Here is a 23,390-nt window from a genome sequence, read left to right as displayed (position 1 = left end):
CGGGCGCCCCGCCACACCCCAGGCCCTGCGCTGCCGGCCTGCGCTGGGGCTCGGATCTCGGTCCCCTGCGGCCGGGACCCCGCCTCTGCCCTGGCCCGGGTGCGGAGCTTCCCCCGGGGATGGGGATGTAAACAGGCAAGGGACTTGGGAGGCCCCGTTCTCAGTGGGGCCAGCGCGCTGGTGGCTTCTCCTGGCCGCGCTGCCCTTGCCCTCGACATGGAGACAAGCCAGCCCCAGCTCTGGCTTGCCAGCCCCCCTTCCAGGCGATCTGCCGGATGCACCTTCCTGAGTCACCCCCTAGCTGCTCCCCCTGGGAGATTTCAACTTTCTACTTCTGGGGGTTCCTCTTCCCCAGCCTTTCCGCTGCAGTGTGGAGCTGGGGTGGGGCGCCTGCTCAGAGCCTAAATTAGGACTTGGCGACTCGGTAGTGATTTCCTGTGGTCCCAACTTCCTTCCCAGTTGCCTCTCTGTCCCTAGCTGGCTGGCCGGCTCCTGCAGTGCCCCCTCCTCCAGGCGGCCTGCCTAGAATTGCCCATCTGCTCCATCTGAGCCTGTCCCAGCCCTCAGCCTGCATCCTCAAGCTCCAGCTGATTACCCACCAGGTCAGGTGAGCACCTTGCCCAGAGCAGAGTTTTTATATTGGGGCTCTCCTAAGAAGAACTGATTCTACATAAGCTCAGCTAAGTGTCAAGGCATTAAACCCTCTCCACAACCAGATGGATGGAAAGGTGGGGGTTGGAGGGATCACTTTACAGATGGGAAAACGGACTCAGAGGTTAGGTAGTTGCCTAAGGGCACATAGCCAATGGGGCCAGAGTGGGACTGGGATTTAAAGCTGGTAAATCTGACTTCCCAGAGCCAAAGGTAGGTTTGAATAAAGATGACAACAGGCAGGAAAAAGACCCTGGAGAAAAGGTTAGAGTCACCCTAGGGGAAAGGGAGAAGCTGAAGATGCCCAGTGGGGGAGGCTGCTCCTGGCAGGGATCAGGTGACCTGAGGCCCTCCCCTCTCTGACTAGCCCCAGCCTCCTACCCTATAGAGCTCTATAACCTCAAAGCAGCTGTCACCCCTCTCCTAACCCCAACCAGCTTCCCCTTTGGGTTCTTCAGAGCTCAGGGACAGGGTACCAGGAGGAAGCAATGTCTACCCTGACTGCCTTCCTTTTTTTAAAATATTTTCTTTTTGAGTAATCTCTACATACAACATGCGGCTCAAAGTCAAACCCTGATATCCAGAGTTGCATGCTCTACCCACTGAGCCAGCCCGGCGCCCCACACCCTGCCTGTCTTCTGAGCACAGGCTCTGAGAATGACCTGTGGTCCCCTGCTTGGCCCTCCCACCTGGCCTATCTCTCCGGGCCCAGGGCCCAAAGCTGGATCGCTGCTGGGCAGGTTGAGTGCCCCAATGCAAACCTGGGGACTCCACGGAAGCTCCCCTCCCCCTCCAGGGACAGCTGGTTAATGTGTAACCAGGTGTGATTTCTGAGGAACCTGGACCATAAACTATCTGGGTGACATCATCCAGCTTCTTGCCCAGACGCCGCCAAACCGGCTTCTTGGGCCCTGGGGAGAATGGAGGGTCCACAGACAAGGGCTCGGTCACTGGGGCGATGTTCTCGCTCAGATGGAGGCTGGACCGTCCTTGCTCCTCTGCTCTGGGACCACCCAGGCTCCCCAGCAGTCCCTGCCTTGTAGGGGCTGCCCCGACATTTGGGTACTGGGTATTTGGGTCTTGAAGATCTCTTCCCCTCCTCCCAACACAGCTGTTGACCATCCATGCTGTCAGTCTAGTCCAGCTGAGGCTGGGCCTCCCCCAGGGTCCCCGCCATAGGCCCTAGGTTAAGTTAGCCCAGGGCCAGGCACTCCAGGCCCACTGAGGGATTGCTGGACCTCTGACCTGTCTCTTCTGTCACTCACCTTCTGATTTTTCTTTGCTTATCTGCAAAATGGATAAAACACCCTTGTCAGAATGCTGAGGACTGCTGGAGCCTCCAGCAGGAGTATCCCCAGGGCTTGACCTTTAGCAAGCCAGCCCCAAGCCCATGGACCTCCCTCTCCAGCTTGGGCCTTGCTCCTGGAGGGAGAGGGAAGCCGGACCTTGGTGGCCTGAGGGTGGAGTGGGGGTGGTTCTTCTGAGAAGCTGCAGAGGCTGAGGACAAAGAGGAAGCCCTGAGTGCCCACCCCCATGTCTGAAAGCCATGTTGGCCTCCAGATCTCCAGAAACAGAAACTTGAGCCCATCAGGCTTTTGGGGGTGGGGAGGTGGAGAGTGCAACAACAGATTATTTCTAAAACTGGAGGAAGGGGCTGCAGGGGGGGGGCAGAATACAGGAATTCCAGTCTTAAGGGACACCTGCTGTCTGGGCAGCCTGGGCCATTGGCCTTTTTGTCTTCTTGGTTTGTTTTATGTGCCTAAGAAAACGCTGACTGGGAGCAGCTCAAAGCACGCCAAGGTGAGCGAGAGAAGAGGCAGGAGTCCCGTGTGTGGTCAGCACCCTTTGATGTGCACACTGGCAGAGGTGAAGGGACTTGCTTGTCCTTTGGGTCTTTGCTCCAGTGCCCATTCCTCAGAGGCATGGAAGACCCTGGAATTCCTCTGGGGCTCTGCCTCTGCCCTGCCCCCACCCCAGCAGCACCCACCTCCTTCCAGAGCCCGACAGTATTTCCTTCCCGTTCACGTGGCTGCTTGCTCATGGCCAGCCTTCTGGCAGCAGCGTGATGTTCACCTTGCTGTCCACGGAGCTCCCTGTGCAGGGATTCTGATTCTGTGAAACAGACACACAGCTAAGCTCTTCTCCCCCTTTCTTGCTTTAGTCACAGAACAATGGTGGACGTTGACACACAAGCTCCAATTCACCATTTCTTCTCTTTCCATTCCTTTTTATTTTAGAGATTTTATTTTTTCATGAGAGACACGGAGAGAGGTAGAGACACAGGCAGAGGGAGAAGCAGGCTCCATGCAGGGAGCCCGATGTGGGACTCGATCCTGGGTCTCCAAGATCACACCAGGAGTCAAAGGCAGATGCTCAACTACTGAGCCACCCAGGCGACCCCCCCCCCCACCTTTTTTTTTTTTTTTTAAGAAAGCTTTTATTTACTCATTTAGAGAGACAGCATGAGCCGGAAAGGCAGAGGGAGAGGGAGAGAGAATCTCAAGCTGACTCCACCCAGAGGGATCAGAGTCTGTCTTGGAGCTCAATCCCATGACCTTGAGATCATGACCTGAGCCAAAATCAAGAGTTAGAGGCTTAGCCAGACTGAGCCACCCAGGTGCTTTTCTCTTTTCCTTCTATTGAACGATGGAATTCCACTGCTCCAAGTTGAAAGCAGACCTCAAATGGTTACACTGTAGAAGCTATGAGATTTTTAAACTTATGACAAGGGACGGAAGGGAAATTCTACTCATTGCAAGGAAATCCTTACTTAAGCTTCAGTGAGTCAAAAGCAGTTAAAACCCATGAAACTGGGGCACCTGGCTGGCTCAGTCTGTGGAGCATGCGACTCTTGATCTCGGGGTTTTGAGCCTCAGATTGGGGGCTGAGATTACTTTTAAAAAGATTAAAAACAACAACAACCATGCAACTTCAGCTAGTCGTCCTTAGTTCAGTCTCTATGAGGAACTGGTGTATGTTCTCGCGCTGGTCATCCTGCAGCTGACTTCCCCATATTGCGGATGCTCAATTACATCACCATTGTAGGCAGCTTTCTTCTTAAGCACCTTCACTAGTTTCTTTTCATTGTAATCATCAGTGATGCCTTGAAAGTAGTAAGGGTCTTTCTGCCATTTCTCTGTTGAATTTGTTTTGAAAATATTTTATTCATGAGGGACTCCGAGAGAGAGAGAGAGAGAGAGAGAGAGAGAGACAGAGAGAGAGAGAGACAGAGAGACAGAGAGAAAAGAGAAGTGAAGAGAAGAGAGGCAGAGACATAGACGGAGGGAGATGCAGGCTCCCTGTGGGGGGTCAAAGGAAGACGCTCAAGCCCTGAGCCACCCAGGCACTCCTCTCCGTTGAATTTCTATGTGTATATGATTCTCAGCAGGAAGCAGGTCATCACTCTTATTTGCATTAGTCAAGGGTTCAGAAGGCTGGAGGTTCTGGAGAGCAGACATAGGATAGGATCCCTTTTCCTTGGTGGGAGTGGTCTGCAAAGGGCCTCACGGGAGCAGACAGATGGCTTCAAAAGGTGAAGGGGGTGAGGAGGAGGGTGCTGAGTCCTTGCTGGTGGCTCAGGGACTAGTGGTCTAACTCTTTTTATTTTATTTTATTGTTTTTATTTTTATTTATTTTTTATTGTTTTTAAAAGATCTTATTGGGACGTCTGGGTGGCTCGGTGGTTGAGTGTCTGCCTTTGGCTCAGGGTGTAAACCTGGGATCCCGGAATTGAGCAGGGAGCCTGCTTCTCCCTCTGCCTCTATCTCACTCTCTCATAAATAAATAAATAAAATCTTAAAAAAAAAAAGATTTTACTTATTCATAAGAGACAGACATAGGTGAAAGGGAGAAGCAGGCTTCCTGTGGGGGGCCCAATGTGGGACTCCATCCCAAGACCCCGGGTTCATAACCTGAACCAAAGGCAGACACACTCTACCACCGAGCCACCCAGGCACCCCTTTAACTCACTTTTAAAATAGCTGTGTAGGGCAGCCCGGGTGGCTCAGCGGTTTAGCGTCGCCTTCAGCCCAGGGTGTGATCCTGGAGACTCAGGATCAAGTCCTGTGTCGGGCTCCCTGCATGGAGCCTGCTTCTCCCTCTGCCTGTGTCTCTGCCTCTCTCTAACTCTGTGTGTATCTCATGAATAAATAAACAAAATCTTAACAAAAAAATAGCTGTGTAATACTCCCACGCTGGGTACATGCCTTCCTAGCCCTGGTCAGTCCCCAGGTGATGGGCATCGAGTTCTATCCAAGTTCATTCGTGCCTTTGCTTTTCCCACTGCACATTTCTATCTGCAAAGAGGAATGAGACTGTCCTTTGTGCAGGCTGGATTCCTAGAAATAGGATTGCTGGGTCATGGAGTACAAACATTTTTAATTCTAATAGATACTGCCAGATTACTTTCCAAAAAGGACGTGGCAGTTTACAGTTGCAGGGAGTGTGTGAATGCCGTCTCCACATTCCAACCCATAGCCAGCACTGGCTGGTGTCAGTCTTTCACAGTCTTGCCATCTGGGTGTGCTTGGGGCGAGGGGAGGAAGGTACAGTCCTTGTTGTTTTAATTTGGAGGATTCTGATTTTCAGTGAGATATTTTCCTTTGTTTCTAAATCTCACATATGCTTGTTGTTTGTTAGTGTTTCCTCCCATCTTTGCCGAGTCTCTGGGGACCGCCTTTGGGGGTGGGGTGATGAGATGAACTTGTCCCCCGTCCAGGGCTGGGGTCTGGAGACTCTGAGACTGTGCACTCCCCAGCGGCCTACCAGGGCCACAGTGTTCTCTCCTCTACCAGGAAAGGCTGGCCCCGGGGGTCTCTGGCTGGGGTTCCCGAGAACTGGGGGACTTGCCCAAGGTCAAGGCACCGCGGGCGCCGCCCCGCTGGGCCCCAGCCAGACTGCGCCTCCCGCGTGCCTTCACTCTGCACCAAGATCGCCCGGGAGATGCCTGCGGGCACCTTGAGGAAGGTCGGCGGCTCCGGTGCAGCTCCGACCCGGCGGGGGTAGGGTGGGGGAGGAGCGAGTACCTGCGGCGAGAGCCCGGGACGCTCACGCCTGGACCCTCGTCGCGACCACCGTGGGGGCTGGCGGGACCAGGGAAGGCCAGAGCCCGGATGCAGAGGAGCCCGAGCGTCTTCAAGCGCCCAGTGGCTCTCCTGCCTCAGTTTCCCGCCCGGACGCAGCGTGGGAGGGAATTTCCAGGACGTCCAAGGGCCTGAGGTTTCGGCAGCGGGGTCCTGGGCAGGCGCCGGACGGGGAAGGCGGGCTGCGCGGGGTCCCGGCGAGGGGACAGCAGAGGTGGGCGGCCTTGGGGGGTTGTTGGGGGCCGCGGGTGGCGGACAAAGCGGCGGCACCACCCCGCAGCGCGGGCCAATGGAATGAATGGGATATAAATAGCGGCCAATGGGCGGCTCGCGTCGCGCCCCTTAAGAGCCGCGGGAGCGCGGAGCCGCCGCTGTTCGCCTGCGCCGCGCCCGGAGCTGCCGACGGACCGACTGCCCCTTCCCCGCCCGGCCACCCGGTGAGTGGTGCCACCCGAGGCCGCCTGTGCTCGGGGGCGGGGGCGCTGCTCAGGGAAGGGCCTTGTAGGCCGCGGAGTCCTGCACGCCACGGTTCGCCGCCTGGAGCGCGCGCTGGCTGGGCCTGGGGTTGGGGTCCTGGGCGGAGCGCGAGCGCCCCGCGCGCACTGCGGCCCCTGCTGACCTTGGCCGCGTCCCAGGGTGACCAGGAGCCCGGGCGGCGAGGCCCTGGGTGGCCCGCAGGTCCCGGGGGGCCCGACGCGCCGGGTCCTGGCTGACCCCCCAGTCTCCCCGCAGCCTGCCGCCCGCCGCCGCCGCCGCCGCCATGCCCTTCTCCAACAGCCACAACACATTGAAGCTCCGTTTCCCGGCCGAGGATGAGTTCCCCGACCTCAGCGCCCACAACAACCACATGGCCAAGGTGCTGACCCCCGAGCTCTACGCGGAGCTGCGCGCCAAGAGCACGCCGAGCGGCTTCACGCTGGACGACGTCATCCAGACCGGCGTGGACAACCCGGGTACGCGCGCCCGGGGCCCGGGGTCTGGGTGCGGCCCCCTGATCCGTAAGACAGCCTTTGGGGTTAGGATCCAGAGCTAACCCCAGAACCCCTCTCAGGCCAGGGTTTCGGCGCCCCCTTCCCGCGCGGAGCTGCGGGGTCCTGAGGGCCTCGCTTAGGCCTGGCAAGTGACATCACTGTCCCCATTCCGTGTTCCCCCAGGCCACCCCTACATCATGACCGTGGGCTGCGTGGCAGGCGACGAAGAGTCCTATGACGTGTTCAAGGAGCTCTTTGACCCCATCATCGAGGACCGGCACGGCGGCTACAAGCCCAGCGACGAGCACAAGACCGACCTCAACCCCGACAACCTGCAGGTGCGGAGCGGCCCCGGGTAGCGGGGCGGGCTGGGTAGGGGTCTCCCGGCGCTCACCTCCGCTCCCGCCCCCAGGGCGGCGACGACCTGGACCCCAACTATGTGCTGAGCTCGCGGGTGCGCACGGGTCGCAGCATCCGCGGCTTCTGCCTCCCCCCGCACTGCAGCCGCGGGGAGCGCCGTGCCATCGAGAAGCTCGCCGTGGAAGGTAGGGGTCGGGCCGGCCGGTTGCCCCCCACCCCCCATCCGGCTTGTTTATCAGTCACCGCAGTCACCCGAGCCTCCGCTGCCACGCTCTTATCTGCGCGCCGGGTCCGGTTTCCCGGGGGGACGGAGGCCCAGCCCCGTGTCTGTGGCGGCCTGGGCCGGGTTCCCACAGAGCCGGGGGGCCCTGGGGGCAGGGGCTCGAGTGTGCCCTCCTGAGCGTGCCCCTCTGCAGCTCTGTCGAGCCTGGACGGCGACCTGGCCGGCCGGTACTACGCGCTCAAGAGCATGACCGAGGCGGAGCAGCAGCAGCTCATCGACGACCACTTCCTCTTCGATAAGCCCGTGTCGCCCCTGCTCCTGGCCTCGGGCATGGCCCGCGACTGGCCGGACGCCCGCGGCATCTGGTGTGTGCCCCCTTCCCCGCCCGCGGGTCCCCTTCCCTCCTCCCTTTGGCCCTCCCCCACGCCGCCGCCAAGGAGGAAGAGGGAGGGGCCGCGCTCCTGGGACAGGTTGGTGCCTCCAGGGCCTCCTCGTAGGTGACCTTGACCGCGCAGGTACGTGAAGGGACTCCAACTAGTGGAGGCCGAGGCCTCGCGGGATCTTAGAAGTGGGCGGCGGGTGGCGTCGGCTTCTCTCCTCCACTCTCCTCTTGGGAGCTGGAGCTTGTTTTGCGTCTCCTTTCTCATCCCCTTCCCCGCGGGGACTGCCAGGTGCTGGGTGACGCAGATGCTTCCTAGTGGGGGTTGGGGGCGGCGGGAGGCTTACAGCCTCCTGCCTCCAGGGTCTGCGAAGGGCGGCTTCAGCCGCCAGATGACGCGTCTCCCTGCCCCTTACCTCCTCACTGGAGCCGCCGCCCCCTCCCCCACACCTGGGTCACACCGCAAATGACTGGCAGGCTGGGGCACAGCTCAGGTCCTGGCCTCCCTGCATACCTCCAAAGTGTGGATGGCTCTGGGGTCCTGGCAGCAGCCCAAGTATCTGGGTACAGCTGGACTGAGCACCTCAGGGAGTTGGAGAGTTCCTGGGGTCTCAGGCCCCCCTAGAGCTTTTTTCTGGATGTATCCTGAGACCATAGTCCTAGGAGGCGGCCTGACTGTGCCCCTCCCCCAGGCACAATGACAATAAGACCTTCCTGGTGTGGATCAACGAGGAAGACCACCTGCGGGTCATCTCCATGCAGAAAGGGGGCAACATGAAGGAGGTGTTCACTCGGTTCTGCAACGGCCTCACCCAGGTCAGGCCTGACTGCCCCAAGCTGGGCTGGCACAAGTGGGCTTTGGTGCCAGGGAGGGGGCAGGGCAAGCTCCAGAGCTCCAGAGCTCAGGCAGGGATGTGGGTGTCCCCACCAATTTCCCTGGCTCCAAGGGTCCCAGCTGGTCCCCCCAGCGGGCCTCTCAACCAGGTCTCTCCTCTCTTGTCAACCTCCAGATTGAAACACTTTTCAAGTCAAAGAATTACGAATTCATGTGGAACCCTCACCTGGGCTACATCCTCACCTGCCCATCCAACCTGGGCACAGGCCTGCGGGCAGGTGTGCACATCAAGCTGCCCCACCTGGGCAAGCACGAGAAGTTCCCGGAGGTGCTCAAGCGGCTGCGGCTTCAGAAACGAGGCACAGGTGAGTGGGACGGGCTGTAGGCAGTCTTCTGTCCGGAGCAGGCCCCCACCCGCCTTGCTGACCTGGTTGTCTCCCCAGGTGGTGTGGACACAGCTGCGGTGGGTGGCGTCTTTGATGTCTCTAACGCAGACCGCCTGGGCTTCTCAGAGGTGGAGCTGGTACAGATGGTGGTGGATGGTGTGAAGCTGCTCATCGAGATGGAGCAGCGGCTGGAGCAGGGCCAGGCCATCGATGACCTTGTGCCTGCCCAGAAGTGAGGCCCCAGCCCGCACCTGCCACCACCACCAGCCCCGCTGCTTCCTAACTTATTGCCCGGGCAGTGCCCGCCATGCACCCCTCTGATGTTCGCCACTTGGCGGCTGAGCCCTTAGCCTCGCTGTAGAGACTTCTGTTGCCCTTGGTAGAGTTTATTTTTGTGATGGCTAAGATGTTGCTGATGCTGAAATAAACTAGGGTTTCGGCCTGCTACCAGTCTCCGAGTAGTGTGTCCAATTGTAGGTCTACCCTTTCTGCTTCACTTTCTGTAAGAAGGGACAGTATGTTCCATGAACTCCTCCCTTGCCATCCTGTCTACTTGGCTCCCTTACAGACCTGGGATGGGCTGGTGGGGAGGGACAGGGAGAGGGAGGAGGAGCTCCACCTTGAGCAACTAGGGGCATTCCGGCCTGTGGGGTGAAGCCTGGCACTTTGCTCAGCCCCATCCTGCCGAGTGGGGGAAGTATATGCTGGGGCAGTGGTGGGGGGAGGGGGTGTTGGAGGGTGAGGAGCCCAGGAAAGAAAAATGCCTGAATCCTGTTTCTCCTCTGGTCAGGGTCTCTGCCACCCCTCCTCCCCTCAGCTTCCCTTCCTCCTAGCCCTGGGGCCCCGTTGGGAGTCCCTCCCAACATGCAGCAGCCTCTCCAGGACCCTCAGCGTGCCCCAGCCCCTTGGCCTCCATGGTGGGCCCTGGATAGGAGTGTGGGCTCCTTGGTCTCTGTTCCCCAGCTACTGTCCCCGGTTGACCTCCACATGGTGGGCTGGGCCAGGGCATGGGGAGTAGAGATGGGCCTGTTGAGCCAGCCAGTGGTAGGATTTGTCCTCGAGCTGTGCAGTTCTGCAGCCAGTGCTGCCACCTGCTGGCCAGGGCCACCTCGGTCCTCCCACTCCCCCACCTGGGTCTCGGGCACCTCAATTTTGCACACGTTGGGCCAGCACCCTAACACCCCCAAGGCTACCCTGCAACTGGAGAGAGAAGCCGGGCATGGCCTCTGTGCCTACTGCATCCCTGGGTGGCAGCAGTCTTACTGAAGATTGGGGTTTCCTGTCCCACACCCTGGGGCCCAGGACAAGTAGGCTAGGGGGACAGCAGTGGAGTAGAAGCTGCAGGTGGTACTAAGCTGCAGGAGGTACGTCCTAACCATCTGCCCTAGTGGCCAGGGTGCATTTGAGGAGCCCACCCAGGTACTGTTCAGGCCAGGGAAGGGCTTAGGCACAGAAGCTGGGAGTGTGAACACCTGGGTGGGATGGTCACAGTAGGGAGTAGGCCCCCTGGTGTGCAAGGTTAGCAGGGATAGGGTCTCTGAACCCACACTTGGGGTCTGGGGCTGGCACTTGGCTCCCTCCTTGGCTGACTGGCCTGGAGCATACATCAGATAGGGCTCACCTTTTCTTAGCTTCAGGGTCTCCGGTCAGTGGGGACCGGGCCAGCCCAGAGTAGACTGCAGGATCTGGTAATTTGAGGAGAAAGGGCTGTGAGGGGGCCCTTGCACATACATGGACATTCCAGGCGAGGGCCCTCCTGCTTGTACAGTTTCAGGGATAAGTGACTGTTCCCATTCCACCCTGAGCTGGCTACAGGTACCCGGGGTCCTGTCAGGCAGGGACTTAACGTCCTATAGAAAATGTATCTACATGGTCCAACCGTTAAGATTGGGCACTTCCTTAACTACTAATGGTTACGTAAAATAGTGAGCCAAAACTTCCAATCACCCTGTGCAGGCCTCCCAACATGATCCCCTAGAAGCCCTGGTGGGCAGGGCGTGGCTCAGAACTTCTTCCTGGCAGTAAAGCTTACCTCCCCTGGAGCATTAAAGCACCAGCCCCACCCTCGCCTGTGCTGCCACATCCAGAACCTGGGCCCTCTCAGGAAGCTGGACAAACAGTTGTGCTCGCCAGAGGCCCAGAACTTTTACAAACCGTTTTTTTTTCAACCTGTAATTTTCTCTTTGCTCACTTTTATTCTTTTTGGGACAAGGTGGGGCTAACTGCTCTCCCCTCACTGGGGGTACCTCTGCTTACCAGTCCATGGACTCTCCGACCAGAGTCCCCACAACCTCTCCCTTTCCTCTGGACTCCTGAGATCCTTAAACAGGGGGAGTTTAATTTTCCTTGAAATCAGTCAAACACAGGAAGTCTGAGGACACCCTATCACACCACAATATAGAGGGAAACACACACTCGTTCTCCATCTTAGATGGATGCCACCAGTCAGCAGTTCTAAGAGCATCCATTCCTGCAACCTGGCCACAGGCCCCCAACCCCTGGCTCATCCTGCTAGGACGTGGACCCATTCCCATCGCAGAGCTTCTCAACTGCATCCTCTCACGTCAAGCAGGTGACTTGCTGGGGGGGAACTTCTCTGGGCACTGCATCCCAGCCTCCAACCTCTAGATGCCAGTAGTGCTACTCATCCACACTGACCTGGCCAAATTTCCCCCAAGGGCCAAAAAATCTCTGCCTTTTTGAATAGGAGTTATTTTTTTTTTAAGTAAGCTCTGCCTCCAAGGTGGGGCTTGAATTCACGCCCCCACAACCAAGAGTCACATGCTCTATTGGCTGAGCCAGCCACATGCCCCCATGCTCCAACTGCCTCTTTGACAACCACTGCCCGACAGAAGTAATTAAGAGGTACAATTACTCAGAATGGGGAAAAAGTGTCCAGGACTGCCAGCAATAAAGGGCTTGTTAAAAATCCAGGCCACCTGCCTCAATGAGGCACCACACAGGCATCCCAGCAGTGTGAAGAACTCAGCGAGACGGAGGCATGCTTAAAAAAGTTGAAGTGTAAAAGGAGGTTATAAAACAGCTTGTACTCTGGATCCCAGAGCATGTGTGGAAAAATCCTGCACAACAGTAGTTAACTGTGGGTGGTGGGGTAACAGGTGATTTCCTTCTTTATACTGTTTTCCAAATTTTCTACAGTGAACATGTATTACTTATATAAGTTGAAACCAATTCTTTTTTTAAGTGGTGTTTAAAAAGATGCTCTCATGTGTCATAGTTCGTGGGAGACCGCTAAGGCAGGACTTCACTGCCACCACCCCTCATTGGATCCACACAAACTGATCACTGCCCTTGGGGTTGGAAAAAGAGGTGAGAGAGGACTGGTTCAGGGTTACCACTCTGAGACCACCCTTCCCAGGTCCTGGGCTTCTTTCATCGCTCTTTCACTTTTCAGAACATTCTAGACCTCCAGTATGTAGCCCCTGCTGCTCTCAGCAGTGGCTGCATAGGCAGCAGTTGCCTGGAAGGCACCTCATACTGCACTTCTATTTGGAGCTGCCTGGTGCCCCTACCAAAGCTGCCTAATGTACCCTGGGGCTGCACCCTACACTCAAGCAGATTCTGAGTTAACTTCCTTTTCCAAAGGTAACAAAGGGGAGTGGTTTTTGATTCACAAGTGATGTCTTTCTGGCTGTGAGATTTCCATGGAGCAGGGGGGCAGCAAGTCATTTTGCAGAACTGTGGATTTTACATGTGAACTGGAAGATACCAATCTTGATTCCCAAGTCTGTAGAGACTTTGTGTAGGGATCCATGCACAGCGTCTGGACTCTTTCCCCACTTTCTCCCCAAACCTGTCTTTCTAGAACTCGTTCTGCTTTACTGAAGTCTTTCAGAGAAGCAAAGATGATGTTCTTGGTTTCAGAAGTCCTAACTTTTACACTCTTCTCAGAGTTGGGGGCTTGTTAAGTTTAAGGCTCAACTTCTATAATTAACCTTAAGACCCTGAAAAGCTTAAAGTACTCTTAGTTCCTCCCATTTCTGATGAATGTGTGCAGACAGCTGCTTGTCTCCTAGCAGCCATTCTCCCCTCTGGTTTTTTTTTTTTTTTTAATTTTTTATTTATTTATGAGAGAGAGAGAGAGAGAAGGGGGGCGGGGGGCAGAGACACAAACAGGGTCCATGCACTGGGAGCCTGACGTGGGATTCGATCCCGGGTCTCCAGGATCACGCCCTGGGCCAAAGGCAGGCGCTAAACCGCTGCGCCACCCAGGGATCCCCTCCCCTCTGGCTTTTATAACAAAACCCTGGTTTTGAGCCTGGCATGCAGCTGCCCGGCTAGAGGAGCATATTTCCAAGATGCCCTCGAGGCAGCTACAGTGTGGTCATGGGGATAAAATGCTCCAGCAACCATCTTGGGCTGGGAGGCAAGGGCCAGCCCAACTCCTGCTGTGGCTATGGGGCTTGGGGCTGGGATGCTGCTCTGCCATTCAGAAACCCGATGTGGCCTGGCTCAGGGTTTCAAGGTCAATCTATCTAAAAATTTAGTTGGAACCCAATCCAGTGGCTCTGGAAACACCACCTGGCCCCCACCATCCCAATGTGCACTCAGAGTGGCAACATGGGAGAGCAGAGGCACAGCAGATGCACCAGCACCTCCAGCCTGGCTTTCATTTGCTGCCTTTGGCCTGATCTGGGGCTCCCTTCTGCATGCCTGTTTCCTGCTCTCCCCTGGATGCCCAAGGTCCACCTATGCCCAAATTCCAGGGGAGACCTCCCTGCCTGCTCTAGCCCACCTTTTGGGAAGGATCTCAGTCCTCACCTGTCATTTTCCTTGGGCTTTGTCCAGTCCCACCCCCTGTCATACACTTGCTTTGCTGTAAATTTTGTCTCTCAGAGCATGGACTGTGGGGTCAGGGTTTGGGGTATCCTCCACCCCAAGTGGGCTGTTCCCATTACTGGTAAAGGTGGCCTGTATTAACACATTCCCTGGGGTTATTCCAGAAATATGTGACTTAGCAACAAAAGACAACTTCCATTAAATTTTCACTAAAGTGGGATGCCTGGGTGGCTCAGCAGTTGAGTGTATGCTTTCGGCTCGGGGCGTGGTACCAGGGTCCTGGGATTAAGTACCGCATTGGGCTCCCTGTGAGGAGCCTGCTTCTCCCTCTGCCTTGTGTCTCTGCCTCTGTGTCTCTCATGAATAAATAAATAAAACCTTAAAACTTTTTTTTTCGGGGCATCTGGCTGGCTCAGTAGGTAGAGCATGTGACTCTTGATCTCAGGGTTATGAGTTCAAGCCCCACGTTGCTCACAGAGATTATTAAAAAATAAAATATAGTAAAAATTTTTTTTCTTCTCACCAAAGTAAAAAGTCTAGTTTTGTCAATACTTTTGACCCATCAACTGGTCACCACATTAAGAAGTACTTCAAATGCGTTATACTTTCAAGAAGAAATAATAAAGGTGGCACATAATGAACCACACTTGAAATTGCTGACTTTGTGCTTGATACGATCCACCTGCACTGCTGCAGTGAAAATCAGAGCAATAGTGTTTTTGTAAAAAAAATATTTTATTTATTTATTCATGAGAGACACAGAGAAAGGCAGAGACATAGGCAGAGGGAGATGCAGGTTCCGTGTAGGGAGCCTGATGTGGGACTTGATCCTGGGACTCTAGGATCAAGCCCCGGGCCAAAGGCAGATGCTCAACCACTTGGCCACACAGGCGTCCTGCAATAGTGCTTTTTTTAAAAAAGATTTTATTTATTAATGAGAGAGAGAGAGAGAGAGAGGGACAGAGAGGGAGAAACACAGGCAGAGGGAGAAGCAGACTCCACGCAGGGAGCCCAACGTGGGACTCGATCCCAGGACCCCAGGATCATGCCCTGAGTCAAAAGCAGGCGTTAAACCGCTGGGCAACCCAGGGATCCCCAGCAATAGTACTTATATTAGAGAGGAAATGCTCTGGGCAGAGGGAGGCCAGATATCCTGCCTCTTCCTCCTTGAAACCAGAAAGGAGGGCCAAGATGCTTATGGCTTGAAGCCTGAAACACAGGAGAACAGGACTTAGCTTTTCTGGCTCAGTTCCAGTGTTTTGGTACAAATTACTAATGAAGTGATACTAGGAAATGCGACCCAACAAAATTTGCCCTACACATTTAGCGATGTCAGGATAAAAAGACACATGGCACCGCCTTTCTAGGTAAAAGAACCCCTACCCAACTACAGACAGGTTGAGCTGGTATTTGATGAGACACAACACAAGCACAATAGGATTCTCCAGAGTTCAGCAGGTGGGGAGAGAGCCCAGCGACCCAGGACACGGGGCTGAGTGGGTGGGAATTGTAAAGATTGAACGGAGCAGGTGATAAATGAGCTGGATGCTGCAAAGCAACCAGAAGCTGGCCAGAGGACATAAGCAGAGAAGGGACCAGTGAGAGCAGTGCCCCCAGGGTGCACAGAACAGTTCCTGGTGTCGCATGAGGAAGTGGCTCTCAGGGGCACCATCTACCAAAAGATTTTGGGTCTCATATTAATGAACATGACTGCATATGCTCCTACTTCCCAGCTTATTTTCATGCAAAACATGTCTGATTTGAGAACGTATTCACACCTACCCACGCCTGCTGGCAGCTCCCTTTCAAGAGTGAGGGAGAGGCAAGTCAGTGCAGACCTCACTCCGGAAGGAGCTGGCATGCCAGGTGCCCCACTGGCCGGGATGCTTCCTCTCTGGTCCCTGGGACCTGGCTTCCTAGTGCAGCAGGGTCTATTTTTGTCTGGCGACAGAACTCTACCCAAAGCCTGCCACATCACTTCCTAAGAAAATACTGGACCGAGTCCTCTTAAAAGAACAGAGGTGCATTGTCTGAGACATATTTTATTGGGATGGTGACAAGACAGAGCCTTCCAACAGCACCCTGGCCCTGTCATTGCTCCCACACATGCCCTGAGTCTGAAGTAGGATGAGCCTTCCATGCCTACCTTTACACATACCACTGCTTCCTCTTCCTATCAGGGGTGCTTCAGGCTGCCCCTGTAACCTCCACCACCTCGCTCCTCAGACTGGGCTTCCTTCGTGTCGCACTGGTCATACCAGATTTCCAGACCATGTCTGTATTCCTTCCCTGTGAGAGCAAGCTTTCAACAGACTTAGGTTTTACCACAGTTCTTTTTGGATCCCCAGAGCTCAGCCCTCCAGAGTAGCTGCTCCACTCTAACCCCCCAGAAATGCACGTTGATGAATCAACATGAACAAACCACCACAAAAAATCTTCACGTCTTGTCCTGAAACAAAACATGAAACTGCCCTGAAAAGAACTGGGGCAGTTTAACTCGGGGAAGCAAATCTCAGGAAGGAAATACAATTTTTATCTTGAAGTACGTGAGCCCTGACTAGTGAAAGCTTCCAGGAGTAGGATGCCACCAGGGTGGGGCAAGGAGCTGTCAGGCTTCAGGAAAATCCAGGACCAGAGAGGACTCTCCGCCAGCTCCCTGGGGTGTGTGTACGTGCATGTGCACACCCTGGCACTGAAGGTGCCCAGCAGAAGCTGGACAAATTCCTGATGAGCAACTGCACATTCCCCTCCTGCTTGAGGGATGCGTTCTAGAGTTCTGGCTTAAAATAACACATAGAGGTGGGTTCAGTGGGTGGGAGGTAGAGAGCAGGAAACTGCAAAAGGCTCAGGCTGGGGGAAGGGCCGCAGGATGATCAGCTGTCCCTGCTCTCAGTGACGCCCCCCAGGAAGGCACCCATTTGTCAACCCACTTGGTGAGAAGATATCTCACGACGGTCACAAACCACACCAGTGACTATCTAGGGAGCTGGAAAAAGACGTGAGAACCTCAGAATTTGTAACGAATTAGCCCCACCACAGAAACAGTTAAGACAAATCAACGAAGCAATCAAACCCAAACCAACAGCAGCCAAAGTGCCTCCTGCAGCCCCAGTCTCCCCAGCCTTCCTGGAGAGATGTCATCTCACCAAGTTGCGCTCTAGTCTCATCCCAGGGTGAGCCCCAAGGACCAGCCTCCCAATCTCATGCAGGAGGCAAGCAAGCTCTACGAGCCAAGACTCCTGCTCAGCAGGCTTCACCTCCGGCTTGGTTTCTATGACCAAGCACTTGGAGCCAAGGGCTACTGTTAATACTCCCAAAGACTCTCTGACCTCCAGCTCACATACTGCGGCCAAGCCTCACATGGCTATTCTCTTAATGGACTGAAATCTAAGCACCCTACTGACTGTGTGACTCTGTGGTGTGGGACATGGATTAAGGCTCTAAGCCAAGAGTTTTAATCCCCAGTTTCACATCTAATGGCAAATGTCATATGATTCAGGACCTAATCCTGGGTGCTCACTGCACTGGCCTGAGGACCAGCATGTCTTGACTTGACTGATAGACAACACAATATAGGCATCAGCTCTATGGACAGCTCAGTGAAAAGAAAAGCACATTCCCAGCCCATCTCTAAATCTTGTCTATAATACAGGAAGGGCTCAGCTCAGACAGCTGCTGGAGACCGAGGAGGATGAACCACAAATCAAAACACAAATTCCTACGGTTGTGCCTGCCTCATCCTTGGGCCTTGGGTTATGGGGGGAACCTCACTAAGAATTGTGACTGAAGGGACACCTGGGTGGCTCGGTGGTTGAACATCTCCTTTCGGCTCAGGTTGTGATCCTGGGTTCCTGGAACTGAGTCCCACATCGGACTCCCCACAGGAAGCCTGCTTCTCCCTCTGCCTAGGTCTCTGCCTCTATGGGTGTCTCTCATGAATAAATTAAAAAAAAAAATCTAAAAAAAAAAAAAAAAAAAAAAAAAGAGTTTTGAGAAGCCACTCAAAATACCTTGTGCTTTCCAGGTATTTCTTGCCCATACTACTACTACTACCACCACCACCACTAGTATTTACTACTACTTCTCCTCCTCCATCATCGTCACCACCATTGTTTTATTTTTATTTTTTTTAAGATTTTATTTATTTATCCATAGAGACACAGAGAGAGAGAGAGGCAGAGGCACAGGCAGAGGGAGAAGCAGGCTCCATGCAGGGAGCCCGACGTGGGACTCGATCCAGGGTCCCCAGGATCAAACCCCGGGCTGCAGGCGGCGCTAAACCGCTGCGCCACCGGGGCTGCCCCATTGTTTTATTTTTATTTATTTTTAAGATTTTATTTATTTATTCATGAGACATACACAGAAAGAGAGGCAGAGACACAGGCAGAGGGAGAAGCAGGCTCCTGACGTGGGACTTGATCCCGGGTCTCTAGGACCAGGCCCTGGGCTAAAGGCAGTGATAAACCACTGAGCCACCCAGGCTGCCCAACCAGCATTGTTTTATTTATTTTTTATTATTATTATTTTAAATTTATTTATTCATGAAAGAGAGAGAGAGAGAGAGAGAGGCAGACAGACAGACAGACAGACACAGGCAGAGGGAGAAGCAGGCTGCATGCAGGGAGCCCGATGAGGGACTCAATCCCGGGACCCCAGGATCACGCCCTGGGCCAAAGGCAGGTGCTAAACCACTGAGCCACCCAGGTATTCCACCAGCATTGTTTTAAATGAATACTTACTTTGTACTAAATGGGAGGGTAGATACAGAGATAAAAAATATTTGTCAGGCAGCCCGGGTGGCTCAGCGGTTTAGTGCCGCCTTCAACCCAGCGCCTGATCCTGGAGACCCAGGATTGAGTCCTGCGTCGGGCTCCCTGCAGGGAGCCTGCTTCTCCTCCCTCTGCCTGTGTCTCTGCCCCTCTCTCTCTCTCTGTGTCTCTCATGAATAAATAAAATATTTAAACAAAACAAACAAAAAAAACATTTGTCCATGATACGGACTCTTAGCACAACAGGAAGCAACAGACGGTAGGAGGGCAGAGCTGAGCAAGCAGGCTGGGAGAACCGGTGTGGTGTTGTGTTATTTTACTTTATTATTATTTTTAAAAAGTAGGCTCCATACCCAACATGGGGATTGAACTCAGGACCCTGAGATTAAGAGTCACATGTTGTACCCACTTCTGAGCCAGCCAGGCGCTCCTGAGCCAGCTGGATTTTAAATGTGATGGCAGGGGCCCCTGGGTGGCTTAGTTGGTTGAGCGTCTGACTCTTGATTTTGGTTCGGGTCATGATCTCAGGGTTTTGAAATCAAGCCCTGTGTTGGGCTCTGAGCTCAACACAGAGCATGCTGGAGATTCTCCCTCTGCCCCTCCCCTAGCTCTTGCGCTCTCTCTAGAATAAATATTTATTTATTAAAAAAAGGATTTTATTTATTTATTCATGAGAAGAAAGAGAGGCAGACACAGACAGAGGGAGAAGCAGGCTCTCCATGGGGAGCCCAATGTGGGACTCAACCCCGGGACCCCAGGATCACAATCTGAGCCAAAGGGAGATGCTTAATCACTGAGCCACCCAGGAGCCCCTAAAATAAATCAATCTTTAAATGTGATGGCAATGGTAGGCCTAGGCCTGTTGGAGGAGAGGTGACCAGCACTCTGCAAGGGGAGTGGGGGGAGCACCATCTGCCTCTCCTACTTATGCTCTTCTAACAGACTCACACTCTTCCCTGCCCCTGGCGACATAGGCCAAAACTTGAGGCCAGGAATGGAACAGTGCAGGCTGGTTTCCTGACACTAGGCTCAGATATCAGAACTCTACACTTCAGAAGTTGGGGGGATTTTCTTATCAAGTCTCTGCTGGGAGGGCAGAGAGCACAGTGCTCAAGGACTTCAGTGTCTTGGGACACCTGAGTGGCTCAGCAACTGAGCATCTACCTTTGGCTCTGGGCGTGATCCCAGGGTCCCAGAATAGAGTCTCACGTCGGGCTTCCTGCATGGAGCCTGCTTCTCCCTCAGCCTATGTGTCTGCCTCTCTCTCTCTGTGTCTCTCATGAATAAATAAAGTATTAAAAAACAAAACAAAACAAAACAAAAAAAACCTTCAGTATTAGCTTGAATTCTTGTTTAAAAGGGCTTGTACCTGTGTGACCTGCACATTCACTAGCATCTGCCAGGCATCCTGCTCTGCACTTGCCACCTGGTAGACTCTGCCAATAAGCCAGGTGAGATGATTATTACTACCGTACTTTATAGAGGCAACAAGGTCACGATCCCAGAGCCGGGAAACCAGCCTGCTTTGATCAAGGGCATACACCTCAACTGCTAAGCCAAGCTGGCTAATTCAGGTTTAAACAGAGTTCTGATGTCTGAGTGAAGCGAATCCTAAGAGGTCCTGCCCTGGCAAAACCCATCCTACACCAGCCTTCATGGCCATCTAGATCCTGCTGCAATAACCAGCGGGCTGACCTCAGTATCTCCACCATAGCCAGGAGCTCACCTCCTGGCAGAGTATTTTGTTATTATGAGTTCATACAGGTTTTCTTACAATGTCCACTCCACTATCCTAGCTAGCTGGCTTTCTCCTTGAGAGTCTCAGACACTCTCACCCCCATCCCATTCTTCATGTGCCCAAAGCTCCCCATCTATTCCCTCTGATGGCTTCTCCTTGCCATGTGACCTTCCAAGGTCTCCTTGCCATGTGACCTTCCTTCCCTGGGGGAGGAGCCAAGCCGAGATGTCCTGCTTGAGCTCTGACTTCTGAGGAGTCCAATGCTGCTTTGACACAGATCACACCAGCTGCCCCCCTGGGGCACTACGACACCAATGGTGAGCACTACCTTTGAGGGAGTGTCACCCCTGCCTGGGTTCTGGTCTCTCAAAGTGGTAGACCGAAGACCCCAACTACAAAGTTATGAAACTGTCCTTGTTGACTGGAGCGGAGGCCTAAGGGACAGTCACACCTAGACTTACCTGTGCAGTGTCAAGACATCTGCAAGGCACATCCTTCATTCACTCCTTTCGAGAGCAACCATTACCCCCAATGTAAAGTGGGCTGCTGAGCTCTTTAAAGTGTTTCATGGCAAATCAGCAAAAGTAAACCGAAACCCCCAAATAATCAAAAAAATCCCCACAAAAAGCGAAGTTTTGAGCAGGTGGAAACACCTTCCTGTCCCCCTGCATCACCCACTCTGTGGACATGGAGATCACCATGCGCGACTCACAGAGCAGGAACTGCCAGGGAAGGGTATTCAGGGATGATTTCCAGAATGACAATAACATGTTCATAATGCACACACAGCGAGATCTTTCTTTTAAATATCATCTTTCTCTAGGCTTTTGGAGAGACATATACTATGAAAATGATCACAGTTGTGCTTCTCAAAGTTAGTCGTGTTCCCTCCCAGCTTTCCGCCTGGGTCTTCACTTTTGGAAAATAAAGGACAGCTCATGAACCAGGCACGTCGCTATGGAATGTTGTCTTAGTTCCCGTTTTGCCTGATCAGGATGCGAGTTGGCATGACTGGAATACTAACTCTACTTTCAGGAGTAGGACAACACTCTGGTTGTCAGGTAAATAAAAACCGTAGCACCGCCCCCACCACATACCTTACCTCACCTCTGAGGGACTCCAGAGGAGTGGATGAGGGCAAAATGTGGCCTTGTCACTGCATCTGAAGTGATTTTCAAGTACTCTAGAATATTCCTTTTCAAAATTCACTGTATGCGGAATAAAAACATCATATTATAAAAACATACTTATCCTAAAGGAAGGGCATGGGCCCCTTATTAATCGATTTAACTTCATGCTTTAATTGGAGTAAAGATAACACTATCGCTATTGTCACTGAAATCAAATTGATGTCAATCAGTGATAGAGGCTTTTAAATGATACCGATCCAGACGAACTCTGTGGATAAATACCCAGTTCTCAATAGATCAGTAGAGTGCATTAAAGCACAGACACACTTCTGGCAAACAAATAACTGACAACAGCTGAGCGTCTGAGTCTGCATACAGTGGTCCTCTCATCAGAGCGTGTGGGTAATGAACTTGTCTCAAAAAAGCCTAACTTCCGGTAATCAGTGTGTCCTTGAGAACAAACATGGCAAACAGAACGTGTCCCAGGTGTGAAGGTCAGGAGCCCTGCCACAGCCACACCTCTACATGGTAGAGCTCCACTTCCCCTCTATAAACTTCCACAGGGCAGCCACTCAGAAGAACCTGTGCACAATGGGCTGTGAGAGAAGCTGTGTACAAGGAAACTAGGTCTAGGGAAGGAACTAAAATGCCTCAGGTGAAAAAAGGAGGGAGACGGGACCTGTTTTCTTTAATAAGGGAGGTTTGAAAACCCCTCCCAACTTACTGCTCCCGGGCTGTGCCCCTTGTCTGGGAGCTTCTGTCCCGTATCTGCAGAGGATCCACCCATTGGCCGAGGGCTCCCGGGGTCCCTCCTGGATCTCCACATGGTATCTGAATGCACCTCAAACTCACAGCATCTAAGATTGCTCTCCTGCTTGCCCTCCCACCCACAGCAAGCTGCCCCATTCCAATGGACAGCAAGCCTTTCTGCTGTACAAGCCAAAATGTGTGCAGCCTTGGGTTTTTGCTCACTCATTCACAGTCAACCCAAGAGCAAATGCAGTTGACTCTTATTTCAAGACATACCCAGAACCGACCATGGTCTCACTGGGCCAGCATCACCTCTTGCCTGATCACTACTGACAGCCTCTGAACAGTTTTCCTGGCTTCTCCTTGCTCTCGGAGAGACCAAGCAACTGCCCCATTCCCCAAATTAACATGGCACCAACCAAACCTCAGGTCCCTAGGAATGCCTGACCCCGCTCTGCAATTCTTTTCTTGGCACTGACCACTTTGTTGCTATGACTTTACTTATTGTTTACTGACTGCCATCCTATTAGAACATAAGCTTCAAGAGGCTATGTTTTGTTCACGGATGCATCCCAAACACCTAAAACAGTGTTCTGCCCATGGTAATGAGTATTTGTGACTGAGTGACTGTCCAGACTTTCATACTCTGACCACCAACAAAAAACCCAGAACCCAAAACACCACCAATCAATATGGCCACTTCCCCATGAGACTGAAGTGTCACCCTAATTGATGAATTCATTACCCTCTCTATATAACCATGTAGGTGGTAAAAAAAAAAAAAAAAAAAAAAAAAAGCTGTAGGATTGATTCATGTTCTGAATCAAAAAACAAAACAAACAAACAAACAAAAAAAAACAAAAAACAAAACAAAAAAACCCCAAAAAAACAAAAACAAAAAACCAAACCCATAAAACCCACCAAACCAAGAGAGGAAAATTACATACTTCATGGAGAACAAACCCAGAACCGTCAAGACCTGGCGTCTTTCCACATGGGCCCGCGGAGGCTCCTGTTTCCCTTCCTCCTCAGGTCGCCAGGAGGGCAGACTTCTCCCTTTATTGCCTTTGGAGAAAAAAGATGCTAGTAATGACAAAATGCTGGGCTCCACACTAAGGACAAAGTGGCCCCAGGCCTTCATGTACTTTCCATTTGCTTTTGTTCAACTTGGTGGCGGAGGCAAAAAACATACTTTTAGTCACTGCCTTAATCTGAGTCTTAAATACAGTATTAGGAGACAATGCAAGATTTTACTGAGAAAAAGTGAATTTTTAATTATCTTGTGAATCTACTTAGAAAAACACAAGCAATGTTCAC

At 53.2% G+C, this 23,390-nt stretch overlaps 1 protein-coding gene across 2 annotated transcripts; it reads left to right on the top strand.

Annotated features, from left to right (window-relative positions):
• The first annotated feature begins 208 nt into the window (after positions 1-208).
• On the top strand, positions 209-9,331 carry CKB (creatine kinase B). Of its 2 annotated transcripts, none has more exons than XM_072840065.1 (8): positions 209-607; positions 6,465-6,685; positions 6,887-7,041; positions 7,116-7,248; positions 7,480-7,651; positions 8,358-8,481; positions 8,676-8,865; positions 8,944-9,331. In XM_072840065.1, the coding sequence occupies exons 2-8, from the start codon at positions 6,493-6,495 to the stop codon at positions 9,120-9,122; spliced, it is 1,146 nt and encodes a 381-aa protein (XP_072696166.1). In that variant the 5' UTR covers positions 209-607; positions 6,465-6,492; the 3' UTR covers positions 9,123-9,331. The 2 variants fall into 2 exon arrangements, with proteins under 2 accessions (XP_072696166.1, XP_072696165.1); XM_072840064.1 differs by lacking the exon at positions 209-607 and adding an exon at positions 6,011-6,169.
• Positions 9,332-23,390: the final 14,059 nt, after the last annotated feature.

The sequence above is a fragment of the Canis lupus genome, chromosome 9, assembly GCF_048164855.1.
Source record: "Canis lupus baileyi chromosome 9, mCanLup2.hap1, whole genome shotgun sequence".
Lineage (NCBI taxonomy): Eukaryota > Metazoa > Chordata > Mammalia > Carnivora > Canidae > Canis > Canis lupus.
This window is presented reverse-complemented; position numbering and strand designations above follow the sequence as displayed.

Bases quoted from the DNA above. Each gene is read 5' to 3' on its own strand.
- CKB (XM_072840065.1), top strand. From the start codon at position 6,493: ATGCCCTTCTCCAACAGCCACAACACATTGAAGCTCCGTTTCCCGGCC. The intron at 7,249-7,479 runs GTAGGGGTCGGG...GCCCCTCTGCAG, and splicing joins CGAGAAGCTCGCCGTGGAAG to CTCTGTCGAGCCTGGACGGC. The intron at 8,482-8,675 runs GTCAGGCCTGAC...GTCAACCTCCAG, and splicing joins TCTGCAACGGCCTCACCCAG to ATTGAAACACTTTTCAAGTC.